The sequence below is a fragment of the Talpa occidentalis genome, unplaced genomic scaffold (genome assembly GCF_014898055.3).
Source record: "Talpa occidentalis isolate TD23 unplaced genomic scaffold, MPIMG_talOcc4v2.1 talOcc4.4, whole genome shotgun sequence".
In the NCBI taxonomy this organism is placed as follows: domain Eukaryota; kingdom Metazoa; phylum Chordata; class Mammalia; order Eulipotyphla; family Talpidae; genus Talpa; species Talpa occidentalis.
In genome coordinates, this window is record NW_023604295.1 from 42,094,164 (window position 1) to 42,111,667 (window position 17,504).

The 17,504-nt window shown below is 36.1% G+C and overlaps 2 protein-coding genes across 3 annotated transcripts in view; both read left to right on the plus strand.

The window, feature by feature from the left end:
- The window catches only part of OSBPL11 (oxysterol binding protein like 11), a 100,589-nt gene that overhangs the window by 65,026 nt on the left and 18,059 nt on the right, over nucleotides 1-17,504 (plus strand). For both annotated transcript variants that reach the window (XM_054700494.1, XM_037525395.2), the window contains exons 8-10: nucleotides 3,038-3,183; nucleotides 9,379-9,519; nucleotides 16,309-16,807. In XM_054700494.1, the coding sequence (XP_054556469.1) occupies nucleotides 3,038-3,183; nucleotides 9,379-9,519; nucleotides 16,309-16,807 (786 nt within the window). The remainder of the gene's footprint in view (nucleotides 1-3,037; nucleotides 3,184-9,378; nucleotides 9,520-16,308; nucleotides 16,808-17,504) is intronic.
- Nucleotides 11,840-12,357, plus strand: LOC119257042 (60S ribosomal protein L21-like; the record flags this gene model as incomplete). Its single annotated transcript, XM_037524759.2, has 1 exon — nucleotides 11,840-12,357. A coding segment is annotated over one exon (468 nt), but the record flags the coding sequence as incomplete, so codon positions are not given.

A 17,504-nucleotide genomic window follows, 5' to 3' on the forward strand; every position in this document is an offset into this window, starting at 1 on the left:
CATTTTTCTGCATGTGACTATCCAGTTTGCTCAGCACCATTTGTTGAAGAGACTTTCTTTTTTCCATTGTATACTCTTCAACTCCTTTGTCATAGATTAACTGTCTATATAATATGGATTTATTTCTGGACTCTCAGTTCTATTCTATTGGCTTATATGTCTATTTTTATTCCAGTACCACATTGTTTTTTTTTTTTTTTTTTTTTTTTAACTTTTCTCCTTTATTTTTCTAAAAAAAGTTAAACAAAACTCACATTCTTGTCAAACTCTTTTCAAGATTCAGGACTATAGCTACTGGTAGATTCCTGAAAATATACTGTGGAAAGTTGGGATGACAACTAGGTTTTCCATTGCTGTTGTCATCCAGTACCACATTGTTTTGATGACTATAGTCTTGTAGTATAATTTGAAATCTGGGCACTAACACTTTTTTTAAAAATTATTTTTATTTTATATAATTTTTACATCATTTTTGCATGATGTATGTATTTTCATCTTGGTTGTATTCCCCATACAATTCCCACCCCCCCTTATTTTGACCTTAATCCCCTCACCTCCATCCCCCCGAGTGTGTCTCTGGTTTATAGTTGCTTGTTGATTTTGATTTTTACTTTATTATCATTAGTCTTTTTCTTGCTCCCTTATTTAGGTTTTCTGAATTCCTGCTATGAGTGAGACCATCTGGTATTTTTCTTTTTCTTTCTAGCTTATTTCGCTGAGCATGATCCCTTCCAGCTCCATCCATGTTGCTACAAATTATATGTGTTCATTGTTTTTGATTGCTGAGTAATATTCCATTGTGTAAATGTACCACCTCTTCTTGATCCAGTCATCTATTTTTGGGCATTTGGGTTGTTTCCATAGCTTAGCTATTGTCAGTAGTGCTGCTGTGAACATAGGAGTGCAGGTACCCTTTTGAAATAATGTTTTCTGTGTCCTTTGGGTAAATACCTAGGAGTGGAATTGTTTGGATAACACATTATTTTTAATGGCAATTTGTAGGAGTAGGTCAGGGCAGAAGCCAATAGGCTATGTTAGTTACTAATGTTAGTACACTTCCCCCCAGTTTTTTTTCTTCTTAGTTTTTGTTTCTTTTACATTATTAGAAAGTGTTTGTATCTTACATTTTACACTTCATGCCAAGAATATTTTCTAATTTATAATATGCTTTTTGATAAACATAATTTTTATTGACTGCTTTACATATTTCTTTGAGAGTATAGATGTACTTTGGCTCACTTATTTCCCAGTATTAAACATTGGATGAGTTTCCCTGAGCTCTGACATTTGGGTTCATTCTAATGTTGGCAGTAATAATTTTATCAGGAGAATGAAACAATTTTTTTCCATTTTATTCTATCTTATTTTTAAAAAGTACACCAAGTAGCATAGTGCTGCATACTGCATGCTCAGTAAACACTTGATTTAAGTACTATCTAATTAAAAAAAATTTTTGGCCAGAATTTTCATTTATGTAGTTTAAGTTAATCATCTTATTTTTAAATGATAGCTTCATGATTAATGAAGCATAATAAAATTTTATTTTTTAATTAAAAAGGGAAACATTGTCAACTTTATAGAAGTTTTTAAAATAAAAGTTGTTCTATATCACTTTTTTGGAACACAAATTTGTGGGTATTGAGGGGAATTAATTATCTGGTATTTCTCAGCATAAATTGCCATGTTTTCTAAATTAGGTCTGTAGAAACACTCGCTTGAGAATGAAAATATAACTGGTCAGAAAAACTGAATTACTTTCCCTCTCACTTTCAGATAACTCAAGGAGTGAAACCTAAGTTCCAAACATTGTTTAATCCCATATGGTCTTAATGTGTATTGTCTAAAGACTCAGTAGTAATTATTGATTCAGGGAGGTTCTGAGACCAAATCATAGTTTGTTAAGTGAGTTTTGTTAAGGTTTGTAATTAGTTGAGTCATATTTTGTAAGACAGCTCTTAGATTTAATGTTTGTTTGTATTTTATTTTTAGAGGTAAAGAAATGTAGATATTAACATTAAAAATAAACATTTTTTAAGATAGGAGCCAAATATTTTCATTTTTTTGTAATTTTGAAATAGACCCCGTGAACTTTTCCACGGCATCCCCCTAATATGAACACCCCTCCCAAACCCCACAGTGCCAAGTGGGACTGAACTGAACGGCACAGTCTGGTGGCCTGGTGTAGGTACTTTGTAGTTTATTGCTGTACTGGAGCCTGGGGTTTTGTTATTGACTGGGTAAATTCCATATTCCTTTTGATTTCTGCTGTAGTAGTCTGAGCATCTTAGTGTAGCACTCCATAACCAAGCTTCTGTGAAACCTAGAGCAGCCTCTGGAATCAAATGGAACATTTTCCATTATTGATTAGGCATGGAATCCACTTTGTTAAACTAGTTGAAGGTAATAGGAGACATTTGAGTCATTAACTGAGAAGATGACAGGTTTCTAAATGTGATCATTGTCTTTCATTAGGTCAGCTATTATTTATTCAGTGGAAGAGTCTTTCATTTTGAAAGTATATGGAGCTATTTTATATAATTGGTGGAAAAGGAAGAATGGACATGCACTTGCAATTCTTAAATTAGATCAAAGGGTTATCTTGATAGTTAGAAAACTGCTACTGAGAATGTGGTTCTATCTCACTTAAAGCTAATTTTACTATTTCACAGCCCCAGGCTACTCCTGATGCCTAATTGCATACCCTTTGATCACTAGAAGCACAGGGTTCATACAGAAAGGACAGCAAATCAACTGTTAGATTGGGAATATGCTTTCACATTTCACAAATTGGCCTAAGAAGTGAGTTCATTCTTTTAAATGGTATCTGATTTCAAGCTGCAGGTTGCTGTGTTGTAAAATATCCAATCATGGTACACATGCTAATGAGATAAAGGTGACCTTCTTGCAGAGTCTCTTAACAGGCTGAATTGCTTTTAGTCTTGTAGGCTCAAAACAAAATTGTTCAATAAAATCCACAACTGCCGAACTTTCCAGATTATGAGCAAGTTTCAGCGAAAGTTTTCTCTTACTTCATCAGGAACGACAATCGAGTGGTTAGAACCAAAGATACCTTTATCAAACCACTATAAAAATGGAGCTGAGCAGTCCTTTGCAACTGAGCAGACTAAGCCAGTGGCAGTCCCAGAAGAGCAGTGTGTTGCAGAATCTGGACTGTTAACAAGGGTAAGGTAATGTGAAAATAGGGTTTTGGTGTAAAACTTAGGAATCACTTTAAAGTGTGAGTTCTCTTTTCATTCTCAAAGTATAAATCAATATAACACCAGAGCAGTGTTCTTGCAGACTCTAGGCAGTGTTCTGCTTTAAACTACATTGGCTTTGGGAGAGGTCTGTTGTGTAAAACTTATATAGGTTTTGTTTTCCACGTTAAATTATGTGCTATTTTAAATTCTTATTTTTATTTGATAAAAATGTATTTATAAATTGAAATGTGCATTTTTTCTTCTAGAAAATAACTTATATAGGATCATTTGCATAATATTTCTCTTTTACATTTCTTACCCTATTAATTTACCATTATTTGCTAGCTGTTTACTATTAAGTTTATAAATTTAGAAGTCTACTATTAAGTTTTATTTGATAGTAAGCCCTTTTCAAACCATTTGTTTAAAGTGTTGCTCTACTATGTGTTAGGCAACAGTCTCAGAGTTTAATATTTTTATAAAGCATTCATTCTACATTTCTCAGAAACTAAAGAGTGTCTTATTCTATTTATGGTTCCACCACTGTAACAAATCATAATGATTTTTTTGCCTTTTGTATTAATATCTATTGTTTGTACAGTCATCATAATTACATAGATAGTTTTATTTTATGCTGTTTTACTTGATACATCTCATAACCATTTTTCTATGTTATTCTGGCCGTTATAATTAAAATTTTAAAAGTTGAAGTAGGCCTTTGAATATCTAGGTTGTTTGTAATATTTTTATTATTATAAATAGCACTAAATCATCTTGTCTACTGTTTTTTTCTCCCCTGTCTATGGATTATTTCTTTAAGTTATATCCTTAACTAGAATTACTAAGTCAAGAGTAATTAATAGTTTACTGTTATATACGACACGAGAACCTCCAAAGCTGGTAAAGGCCTCATGGTGCCAGGGGGAATTAAAAAAGAAGTATGGAGTGCTGTTTTTTTCTATAACTTTTTGATTAGCACATTATGGAGTAAGCAGTAAATATTTATTAAGCTATCTAGTATATGACAAGTTCAGTGTTAGAAATTACAGGAGACAAAAAAATAGAAGCCACTTCTTACACTGAAGAGACAGCATCCCCTTTGAATAATGAGATGATAATATGTACTAGGTTTTGTTTTTTTTCCCCATTTTAATTGATGGTATAGGCTGTTAGGATGTGTGCATTTATAAAACCAATAACAATATACTGAGTAGAGTGAATGAGTAATACTTTGGAAAGAAAGTGGAATTGAATTGGGCTTTGAAAGGAGAAAAGATTTGAAGGAGGAGAAATAGTAAAGAATAGCATGCATGGGGATACTGAGGCATGTATACTTTTTTTTAAAGATTTATCTTCTTTATTATGCATATAAGAACTGGGGTGTAGGCCAGTGGTGTTGGGGGTGAGAGCATTCACCAGAGACAGAGTGGGGAGCAGAACAGGTGAATCTACTGAAATACATTGCTGAAGAGATTAGTGGGCAAGACAGGAGAGGTCTGCTGTGCCGTATGTTGTTTAACTCCCTGGGCAGGGATCGAATTCATGCCACAGTGGCTGGCAATAGCTTGATTGTCCTGACTTTAACCCCTGTGCCACCAGGGAGGCCCCCTTGTATGCTTGTTTTGGAGAAGGCTTGTTTGAGGATTTTGAACCCTGATCTTGATACTTACTAACATGAACCAAGTAATTAACCATTTTGCAGTTCAATTTCTTCATCTGTAAAGCAGGGATAATAACACTTTATAAGATTGTTATGAATATAAAGGGAATTTAGCAAAGTTCCTGGTTAATGGAAAATAATCACAGGGAAGTTGGGTTTTACAAATTCAGATGATTGTTCATATTGCCTTTTATGTGGAATGGATAAAACTGATATACTGGCCCATAGAATGCAATGTAAGCTTTGTCCCTAAGAAGCATAAAAATATTGCAGAATAATATAGTCTTAATGTTATAGATAATAAGATTATTAGCATGGGTTGGGTAAGATATCTTTAAGAAAGTTGGTATATGGGGTCTCCCTGGTGGTACAAGGGGTTAAGATGCAGCACTGTGAAGCTATCCGCAGCCACTGTAGCATGAGTTAGATCCCTGGCCAGGGAGTGACCTATATGGGCACAGCAGAACTCTCCTGCCTTGTCTGCTGCTCCCCTCAGCAGTGTATTTCAGTAGATCTGCCCGTTCTGTTCCCCACTCTGTCCCTGGTGAATCCTTTCACCCCCCACACCTCTGGCCTGTACTCCAGTTCTTGTATGCATAAATAAATATATCTTTTAAAAAAAAAGGTCAGTATATGGTATGTCTTGGAATTAAAGTGTGGATAGAAGGATATGGAAGTAGAAAATGAAGACAAATGAATAGGTAATGTGCATTTCACATAAAAAACTAATTGGACTTTTGAGTGACTGGATAAAGGGTTGGATCAAAGATGACGCCCAAGTTTTTAACCTAGATGACTAGATATAATTGTGATACCCTTTACAAAGTTAGCAAAATTAGGAAGAAAGAGTCTTTTGAGAAAATAAGTTTAGTATGGTTTATGAACACACTGAATTTTATATGAGAAGGTATTTTATTGTAAGTAAAAAGCATTTGGAAACAATGAAACTAAGGCTTTGGAGAGAAATCAGTATATAGGTTATATACTCTAACGTCTTCATTCTTCTAAAGGAGAATACAAAGTATGTTAGCGGTCAGGATAGAGAAATGTGTTAGAAAATGGGGTATAGAGGTAGAAAGGACTGCTGTATCTCCAAATCTTTTGAAATGGTGAGAATAGCACGTAAATCACCCAGCATAAGTAGAAAGAAATGAGCATGGAATTTTTTTTTAAAATACAAAAGGTATTGGATTGACTGAAGCTTTCCAGAATAGCCCTGAATGTTCCCAAAAGTTCACATATGCCTTCTTTGAAATCCAAGTGTTAATACAACCTGTAGACAAAGTGTAGTGAAGATTTTGTTGTCAAATGATAGAGAAAATAAATGTCAGTGAGGCTGGAATGGAACTCACAGTTCCTTCATGCCCAAGTCAGAAATGAGAAAAACACAAAATATAGGGCCAATATAAATCTTGTGGAATACTGGGGTTTCTCTTTGCCATGGAATCTTCAAAAGGTATAAATTATTAGAAACAACAGTTCTACTGGTATATTTGCTAGCCATCCTAGGTTTATAGGTATTTTCTACATTTGAACATGTTTATTTGAATTTTAGTAATGCATTTTTTTAACCTTAAGCTTATCTTAAAGAAAGGCATAGTGACATCTAAGAACATTTCAGAAAGAAAAGAGATCTTCCAAATTCTTCCATTCATACCAAGCTTTAAAATCAATATTTAGGGCCTCCCCGGTGGCGCAGCGGGTTGAGCGCAGCGCTGTGAAGCTGTCCACAGCCTCTGCAGCACCGGTTGATTTCCCGGCGAGCCAGGGAGATTCCCACATGGCATGGCAGACCTCTCCTGTCTCACCCGCTGCTCCCCTCAACAGTGTATTTCAGTCCTTCTGCCTGTTCTGCTCCCTGCTCTGTCTCTGATGAACTCTCTCACCCTCCTGTGCCTCTGGCCAGTACTCTAGTGCTTGTATAAATAAATAAATCTTGAGGAAAAAAAAAAAAAGAACTCCTAAGGGAGCAGCTAGTTCTTTAACAATAAATATATCAAAAAAATATTTAAATGCTAATGAAATTCCTTTTTTCTATTTTGAGTAATGATTTGACTGTGTTAGAAACTATGTTCTTCTAACTTTTTTTACCTTATTATTTTTTATTTATTTAATTTACAGTTTTTTTAATTAGAGGAAGTTCCAAACCAGAAAGTAAAGTTTGTATTGTATAATAGTATTAAGGCTATATTTGCATTATTAGTCTATGTCATAGGTTTTGACCACAAATGACCTATTCAGAGCTTTGAGGACATTATTTAATCAAGACCTATTAGGTTTTTCTCAACATTTCTCAAGTGAAGAATTATTTGGTATCTCTATATAGAGAGGGGATGATCAACTTTCCCTTCCCCCATTTTATGCTAAGTAGAAATTCACAATATATAAACTGTATTGTGCAACTCATTTGAGGTAGGTAATGGGAAGTATTTCTGATCATATTACTAGCATTGAAAAAAAGCCTTTGGGATCTCTCATCACGGTTGTGAAAACAAGTAATTCTGATATATGCAACAACAGTTATCTGTGTGGTCTTAACATAAGAAAATGAACTAGACCATTAATCGGTTTATCAAAATTTGAGCTGATACAGATTTCCTTGATGGAAGGAAAGAAGAAAAAGGGGAAATATAAAGGCAAAACAATGACCAGAAACCCATTATTCTTTAAGTATGTCTCTGTGTTTTATATTTTGTTCTTTGTATTTTGAGAATGCTAAGTTCTTGATATTGTGCCTGATTAAGATTGGTTTTCTTTGCCTAGCCACAGAAGAACAGATGGGTTTTCTTGTTTGATGGAAGTTCATTAAGGCAAGAGAGGATCAAAAGCAGAGACATTAACAAAATCATTTCCTTCTTAGACTCCTCATAACTTAAAATTGAATACAATACCAAATATACTCATGCAGAGCTATCTTGCACAAAGGTACTAAGAAGAAGTACCACTGAGAGAGAGGTACCACCATCCCCATGTAGACATAGAAAGCGACATCTGGTCTAAAGCCATACCACCCTGAACGTGCCCAATCTTGTCTGATCTCGGAAGCTAAGCAGGGTTGGGCCTGGTTAGTACTTGGATGGGAGAAAGTGACATCTGATAATGGTTCAAAGGAATCTTGGGATTCGAAGCTGTTGTTTGTTGTTTAAATAACAAATAAACATAAATAAACATAAAATTGAGTTTCTTTTAGTCAGTTATTTTGAAGTGAGACCCTACTTAAATGAAAATAAATGTTTTTCAGTTTTTCAGCAGATTGTTTTATGGGTTGATTAAGGAATTTTGTAGAGAATTTTTTGTGGCATTAAGATAGCATGATAGGGGCCTCCCCGGTGGCGCAGCGGTTGAGCGCTGGGTTGCGAAGCTACCCGCGGCCTCTGCGGCGCCGGTTCGATCCCCGGCTGCTCCCCGGCCACCGGAGGAGGGTCCCACATGGCGCGCAGACCTCTCCTGCCGCCCGCTGCTCCCCTCAGCAGTGTCCTTTGGTCCTTCTGCCTGCTCTGCTCCCCGCTCTGGCTCTGGCGAATTCTCTCACCCTCCCGCGCTTCTGACTGTACCCAGTGCATGTATAAACAAAACAAACAAACAAATAAATAAATAAAAATAAAACATGCCTCTATAAAAAAAAATAAAAAAAAAAAAAAGATAGCATGATAATAATGAGCAACAACAAGGTTTCCATACCTCACCTAGAATTCTCTTCAACACCAAGGTTTCTTACAACTTTAGAATGAATGAATATTGAAATAGATCACAGTAGTTAAACATGACACAGTCAGTCACCTTTAAATTTTACTTTTATAGACTTAGCCTTAAATGTGGCAAATATTTAATTCTTGAAACATGTTGAACTTAAATTACCATTAGTGGTATGCTTCTAGGCAAATGGTTGAAAAGTCTGTAAAACCTGAGATTCAGATGAGATGTTCTCCACTCTTGGAAAAGTCCTATTTTTACAAAGTACATGTATTTTATATATGACATATATGGTGAAACCACAATTTGGTTAGTATCAACCGTAATGGGTTCATTAAATGAAATCTATTCCACATCCAGGTGCTAGAAGTTAGATTTTCAGGAAGATTTTTGCCCATTCTCAGATCTATTTAGGCCCATTATAAATGTTTTAAGGGCCTCCCTGGTGGCACAAGGCATTCATTAAGCAACGCACTATGAAGCAGTCTGCATCCTCTGCAGCACAGAGTTCGATCCCCAGCCAGGGAGCAACCCACATGGTGCAGCAGACTCTCCTGTCTCGCCTGCTGCTCCCTTTAGCAATGTACTTCAGTTAGTCTGCCTGTTCTGTTCCTCACTCTGTCTCTGGCGAATCCTCTCACCCCACCCCACCCCCGCATCTCTGGCCTGTACCCCAGCTGTTGTATGCATAAATAAATAAACATCTTAAAATAAATACCTTTAAGTAGACATTTAAAAAAAATGTTTTCAAGCCTGATATTTATACTTCTTAATGGAAATTAATAAGCGCTTATAACTCTAGGCTTTTCTTTGCTTTGTATCAAGGAACCGGAAGAAATAAATGCGGATGATGAGATAGAAGATACATGTGACAACAAGGAGGATGACCTGGGAGCTGTGGAAGAGCAACGCAGTGTTATCCTACATCTCTTGTCACAGCTCAAGCTGGGCATGGATTTAACAAGAGTAAGTAATAGGTTAAACTGGCCTTGGAAGTCATGATGTCAGGAATATGTCTGTAATTCTTAATGTTGTCAGGGCTTTTATTCTTTATGAATTGGTTTTTTTTTATCTCTTTATCAACATTTATGTTCAACATCTTATTTCACAAAAAAATGTAATGGTTTTCTTGTGCAGCAGGAGGTTACATGGCTAATAAAGACCCATATGGTCTTCTTATTTCTATACAAAAAGAGGTCCATTGATATACAGAACTAAAAATACAAAGAAAAGGATATAATCCCAATAGAACCATGAAAAACATTAACATGTTTTCTTTACTCTTATTTCCCATGTTGATTAGTACATTATGGTATTATTTCTAATACAGGTCAGCAAACATTTTCTTTAAAGGGCCAGATAGTAAATATTTTCCACTGTGTAGGCATAGATCTCTATTGGAACTACTCAGTTTTGCCTTTATATTATGAATGCAGCCGTGGATAATATGTTGGACTGGGTATGAAAGTAATCTAGCAAACCTCTTTACGAAGACTAGAGGCTAGATTTGACCAAAGGCCATTGTTTGTAGACTTCTCATCTATAACCTTGCTATTTGCTTAAAAAGTGTGGTCTATATTAGCTGGATAGTGGCAATCCTTTCACAATGTGTACACATATTAAATCACCACAGAAAATATTTCACAATGTATTTGTCAAGTATACATCAATAAAACTGGATTGGGGGTGGAATATGGTCTCAAGACCAATAGCATTACTCATTACATGAGAACTTGTTAGAAATGCAGAATCTCAGCCTTCAGTCCTAGACTTATAGTACTAGAATCTTGCAGTTTAATAAATCTATCTGGTTTATATATACATTCAAATTTAGAAATACTAATCTATAGTTTTTAATTTTAGGTCAATCTTCCCCTTCCCCAGTATATCTAATTAGTAGTATATCTAATATACATGACATTAATTTTAAAAACTAATCAAGGTCAAGACCTATATATTTCACATATTTACTACTGCCATGTTAGTACCACTTTGCATCAGTATGGGATGTCAAAACTGACGTTAGAAGGTGTGTTTGAAATTGAGGTTTTTGATGCCCTCAAAGGTAGTGAAAATGTAGATTACGATTGTTTGACTACAATGATTTGTTCACTTTAGAATGTAATGTAATTAGAAAATATTTTGCCTCTAACACTCACTTGAAGTATTTCAAAGGCAAAAACATTTCTTCCTTTGTGTAGATTTGTGTAGATTATGGAGGGTTTAAAGTAAATGGATTAAGTTAAAAGTGTACTCTTTGAAGGAGACATTTTAGGACTTAATAAAGAAACCCTTTAACCATTGATCTTTTATCTAACCTTAATAGTTCTACTGGGTATCCTTTCTGTTCTGGAAATATTTTCATATTAGTGGTTCAAGGAAGTCTGACAGTTGTAAAATTGATAAAAATGAATAGTCACATAAGTAGTTTGATTGTTAAGGTGTTTGCTATTCCTTAGATTTATCAGGCATAAGAGTAGTGTTGAGGTGTATTTTATGGAGCATAAAAACATTCAAGATGAAGGTGCTGTGGTAGTAATCCAGATGGTATAACTCTCTTGGCATGAATTACTGTTTATAATGTAGTTTGACTTAAAAAACAACAGTTGTGTTTCGTTAAGTGGAAGATGTATGTATTTTATACTTATAAATAAAATCTTAAGATTAACCAACCACAAATTATAAACATTCACATAGCATTTGAAACTATGGCATTCTTTAAAGTGTCATTAAAGAACCTGGTGATTAAACTTTGTCACATCTGCCTCCTATCTAATAATACACGGGTATAAGGAATATTTATTGAACCCCTCATATTCCAGACACTGTGCTAGGTGCTGGGAACTGTAGAAACAAAGAAGGTAGCCATGTTCCCAGCCTGCGTGTTCTGAATAAGTAATACATATTTTCCCTACTGTTTCTTTTAAGTAATAATATGAATTTATTATATGCAGTATTTCACAGAAAGTTTTAGGAAATTAAAGGTAAGAATCTATAATTCCACCACTCTGACAACATAACTTTCACTTTTGAGATTTCTTTCCATAAATATAGTATATTTTCAATTTTGTTACATTTCCTTTGTTCCGTTAATATTTTTGCAAAAAGTATTGTATATGCAACAGACTGAATAGAATATATATAAACAGTTCAAAGAACAATCATAAAATGAATATATATAAGCAGTTCAGAGAACAAGGTAATATTGGATTAAGTTGTAGAATGGGGCCTTCCTTTCGGCCGGAACCGCCATCTTCCAGTAAGTCGCCAAAATGACTAACACAAAGGGAAAGAGAGAGGGACCCGCTATATGTTCTCTAGGCCTTTTAGACAACATGGAGTTGTTCCTTTGGCCACATACATGCGAATCTATAAGAAAGGTGATATTGTTGACATCAAGGGGATGGGCACTGTTCAAAAAGGAATGCCCCACAAATGTTATCATGGCAAAACCGGAAGAGTCTATAATGTTACCCAGCATGCAGTTGGCATTGTTGTAAACAAGCAAGTAAAGGGCAAGATTCTTGCAAAGAGAATTAATGTTCGTATTGAGCACATTAAGCACTCTAAGAGCCGAGATAGCTTCCTGAAACGTGTGAAAGAAAATGATCAGAAGAAAAAGGAAGCCAAAGAGAAGGGTACTTGGGCTCAGCTGAAGCGCCAGCCTGCTCCACCTAGAGAAGCACACTTTGTGAGAACCAATGGGAAGGAGCCTGAGCTGCTAGAACCTATTCCCTATGAATTCATGGCATGATAGGTGTGCAAAAAGAAATAAAAGAGCTCTGGACTACAAAAAAAAAAAAAAAAAAAGTTGTAGAATGGGAACTTGAAAGTTCTCTGAGTCTCTTCCAGTTGTAGTTCTCTACTTTTTCCTAGGTGTAACCACCTTTTGTCACCCATCTCCCTACTTTCTCTACAGTTTTGCCACCTACTTATGTATCCTGTGACATTATTACTTTATTTAGGAAAAAAGTGAGTAGCCAGCTCAATTGTAGCTGTATCAGGAAAGGGCAATATTGTTATTCATAGGAAGGACTCCCTCCCTGGAGAAAAACTGAACAGTCTCTGGCATCTACTTCTTACAAATTATAGAGAAAGTTAAGAACTGTTTCTGAAGAAATCAAGACATAGTCATGAGCGACTTCTGAAAAATATTTAGCTCACTGAATTAGAGTATTTGGTGTAAACTGGATCAAATTAGAGCATTTGGTGTAAACTGGATGATACTAGACATCTAGTAGGAATGTGGGTCAGAAGGAACGAACTGCTCAGTAATTTCTGCTTCTAAGCAAACTGACTACCTCTAACTCTGAGGAGTAAGTTGATGTCAGAACACCATCTGTGGTTGCAATGAGTATCTTCAGCAACTCTAGACAGCATTATATAAAGAGGAGGGTGGGTACTAAAAAAATGATACAGTGGCAGCATGAATGACAATTCACTATGTCTGTCTTTTGAATCACATCACTCTAATCTGGACCAGTTTCCCTCTGTGTCTACTCTACAGTTTTCTTGTAGGCATGCTCTTTCATTGTCCTCTGGGATTCCTTCACATTTCTCCAGGAAACAGATCTGTTTCCTGTATTCCTTTCTTCTTTTTTTGATTGCCTCTCACTTTAGTGGAACACATCCTCCTTAAACTTCTGAGAAAGATCTGTGGGAGGCAAAATGTGAAATGTGTGTGTAAAATGTCTTTATCTTGCCCTAATGTTTGATTGGGTAAAGTTTTTAGCGGAATAATAATTCCTTTAGAATCGTATCTTCTTGCTCCAGAGCTGTGGTAAAAAGACTGGTCATTTTATTTCTTCATCTTTTGTTTGTGATCTGTTTTGTTTGTTTTTCTCTCTGAAATTACTTGCCTTCTTTGTCCCTAAAAGTTTGCAATTTCGCAGTGACATATCTTGGCCTACCATGCTTTTTATCTGTTTCCTTTGAGTACTTGGTAGGCCTTCTGAGTATGACAACTCATATCTTGCAGTTCTCTGAAATTTTCTCGAATAATTTCCTTGATGATTTTCTCTCCTTCATTTTTTCCTGTTCTTTCTGAGACATTAGATGGCCACTGGACTTCCCTATTGGGTCCTCTATTTTCTGCTGCTTTTCACTATCGTTCCTGTTTTGGGAGATTTCCTCACTTTTATCTTCTGATCCTTCTCTGGAGTTTTATTTTATTTTTTTTTCTTCTCTGGAGTTTTAATTTTTGCCATCATGTTTTAAATTTTGTTGAACTTTCAAAGTGGATCCTTATTTTGTGTTATATCCTCTCAGTTCTCTGAAGATATTTTTAAAAAAAAATTTTTTAAAGATTTATTTATTTTTATACAAGAGCTGGGGTATAGGCCAGAGGCACGGGAAGGTGAGAGGATTCACCAGAGATAGAGCTGGGAGCAGAACAGGCAGACAGACCGAAATACACTGCTGAGGGGAGCAGCGGGTGTGACAGGAAAGGTCTGCCATGCCATGTGGAAATCTCCCTGGCTGGCCGGGAATCAAATCCTTGCTGCAGAGGCTGCGGACAGCTTCACAGGACTGCGCTCAACCCTCTGCGCCACTGGGGAGGCCCATCTGAAAATATTTTTAAGGTTTCTTTTTCCCCCTCCCTCCTGAGGTTTCTTTTTGCTCCAGGACTGTTTCCTTATTTTTGTCTTTTATTCCTAATTAGAAGTTTTCTCTACAGTCTGGTATTTCTTGGACTTCAGCTCATGATTTAGTACACAGGAATTAAAAACCTGATTTAAAATTTGGAACAGGTGGGGACTGTGCTTTTCAATGCCAAGTAATCTGAATTTGTTGGGGGATCTGGTATTATAATAGGACTTCCTCTAGATTTAAAAAATTTCCTAGAAGGGCCTCCCACATGGTGCAGCGGGTTGAGCACAGTGCTGTGAAGCTGTCCGTGGCCTCTGCAGCGCGGGTTCAAGTCCTGGCCAGCCAGGGAGATATCCACGTGGCGTGGCAGACCTCTTCTGTCGTGCCCACTGCTCCCCTCAGTAGTGTTTTCTGTCTGTCTGCCTGTTCTGCTCCCCACTTTCTCTCTCTGGTGAATCCTCTCACCCTCCCTCACCTCTGGCCTGTACCCCAGTTCTTGTATAAATAAATAAAATCTTTTTAAAAAAATTCCCTAGAAAATTCCCTACTCTCCTGCTGGATGGGTAAAGCAAGTAGGAGTTACAGAGGAGAAAGAGGGCTGGGTAACAGACTGCCTCAGTAGCTAACATTTAATTTATACAGGGTCATCTCATACCCTTTTATCAGTATGGTACCCACTCTTAGAAGTCCCTACTTCCCAAACTAGTGAATAAGCTGCTTTGTTTCATACTCTGCAGACTAAACCTCTAGGCTTTGTCTGAGGTGCAGGAGGAATAGTTAATGTGGAGGTGGAGATGGGTGGTAGGGAGTTTATTGCTTTGCATACTTTACAGTCAATATTCTTTATTTTAGCTTTTTTCTAAACTCCCAGATCTAGCAGTAACTGATGCTGTCATTCCTGAGCCCTCTTAGTAATCTGTAGTATAGGTTATTGGTTGAATGTCAGCTTTCTAGTTATCAAGTCCCAACATTTTGCTCCTTTATTTCCCTAGTGTCTCTTGGTTAGTCTTTATATTTAATTACTATAATTTAATAGAATTTCATTGGAAAATAAAATTAAAGGTTCTATATTTAATATTCATCTGACCCTGAAACATTAGTCTCTCTTGTATTATTGTATTTCCTTCCTAATCATTTTTCTGAACAACTTTAATAGTTCATTAAGTGAAAGTTCCCTTTTATATTAGCTAGAACCATAGTTAACAATGCAGGTTGTTTTAGTTTTATTTTCACATTCCCTTTATTTCATATTATTTCCTAGAATAATAATTTCTGTACCAAAAGGATATGAACATCATTGAGCTCTTGAAAAATATTACCAAATAGTTAAACCAGTTTCAGGTACCTCTGCTTTAAATAAAATGGTTAGTTTTCCTTATAGTTACTTGACATTTGGTGTCAAAAACTCTCTTTAAGAAAATAGTCCTCTGTACTTAAAATTAAATGTAAATTAAAAATTTTGCTTAGTGATCTCTTTAGTCTGTTTCAGGGAATGACATTGCCTCTTTTCCTATCTTCTATCTTTATCAGTCATCTACAACTTATCTCAAAAGTTAAAAAGGGGAGTCTCCCTGGTGGCACAAGGGGTTAAGATACAGCACTATGAAGCTATACATAGCCACTGCAGCACGAGTTTGATCCCCAGCCATGGAGGTGACCCACATGGCACAGCAGACCTCTCATTACTCGCCTGCTGCTCCCCTCAGCAGTGTATTTCAGCGGGTCCTCCTGTTCTGTTCCCCACTCCATCTCTGGTGAATCCTCTTACCCCCTGCACCTCTGGTCTGTACCCCAGTTCTTGTATGCATAAATAGATAAATCTTTTTTTAAAAAAAGAATAAGAAAGGGGAGAAAGCTTGGCTAACCTTTACCACTATTTCCTCATGAAAATTTTATGCAGTCTAGAACTTAGTTTTTTTTTTTGTTTAATTTCTTCTTCCTGTTTCTCTTAAAGTCCTGAGTTAGTGTTTAATCTTAGCTACTTGAGCAGGCTTTACTTTCCTTTTAAGCGTGCTTATTTTTCAGTGAGACCAAATAACTTTTATGACCTTGTTTTTAATACCCATCTAGAATTAAATGTTTTCAGAGAGATAAGAATAGTTGTTTACAAATACACATACAGATTGAAATTTCCCTCTTTGGTTGACTTTCGTTGTTTTATTTCAGGTGGTGCTTCCAACATTTATCCTAGAGAAGCGTTCCTTGCTGGAAATGTATGCAGACTTTATGTCTCATCCAGACCTGTTTATAGCCATCACTAATGGAGCCACAGCTGAGGACAGAATGATTCGCTTTGTTGAGTACTACCTTACTTCATTTCATGAAGGCCGCAAGGGAGCCATTGCTAAGAAACCTTACAATCCTATCATTGGAGAAACATTTCACTGTTCCTGGAGGATGCCAAAAAGCGAGGTAGCATCCAGTGTTATTAGCAGCTCTTCCACCCATGCAGTCACAAATCATGCTCTTCTATCAGAGGAAACTTTGAACCAGGTGGAATCAGACTGTTACATAGTCAGATTTGTTGCTGAGCAGGTTTCCCATCATCCTCCAGTCTCAGGATTTTATGCAGAATGTGCAGAGAGGAAGATGTGTGTAAATGCTCATGTCTGGACTAAGAGCAAATTCTTAGGCATGTCGATAGGTGTGACAATGGTTGGAGAAGGTAAGTAGAAAAATTATTCTCTACTTTGTAATATCAAGCTATAATCTTAAATTTTGGGAAACAAGATAATCTTAGTTTAAAATGTTATAAGGGTGCCTCCCTGGTGGTGCAGGGACTAAAGTCTCAGCACTATTAGGCTATTCTAGCTACTGTAGCAGAAGTTCAGTCTCCAGCAAGGGAACTAACCCACGTGGTGCTGCTAACCCATTGCTCCCTTCAGCAGTGTGTTTCAGTAGATCCACCTGTTCTACACCCCACTCTGTTTCTGGTGAATCCTCTCACCTCATCACCTCTGGCCTACATCCCAGTTCTTGTATACATGAATAAATAAAATAAATCTTTAAAAAGTTTTTTGTTTTAACTAGTTCCAAATTAGTTAATTTCCCTCCTAATTTCTAACATGCTCTAGAATGCTTTTGGGGGAAAGAGTTGTATTTTATGGACAATGATTTTTTTTTCAGCTTTTAAAGGTAAAATGTTTTTATAATAAAAAGTTTGGAAAACTTAGAAAAATATCAAGGAGAACATAAAAACTTTCTAATTCCTCCATCCAAAGATAGATAAATTCAGCTAGTATTTTTTCTATGTGTATGTATGGTCATAGTTTTATAAAATCAGAATTCTCTAGCTGTAGTTTTGTGTTCTACTTTTTTGCACTAAATATTTATTTTTCCATATCGTTGACAATACTTTCAAA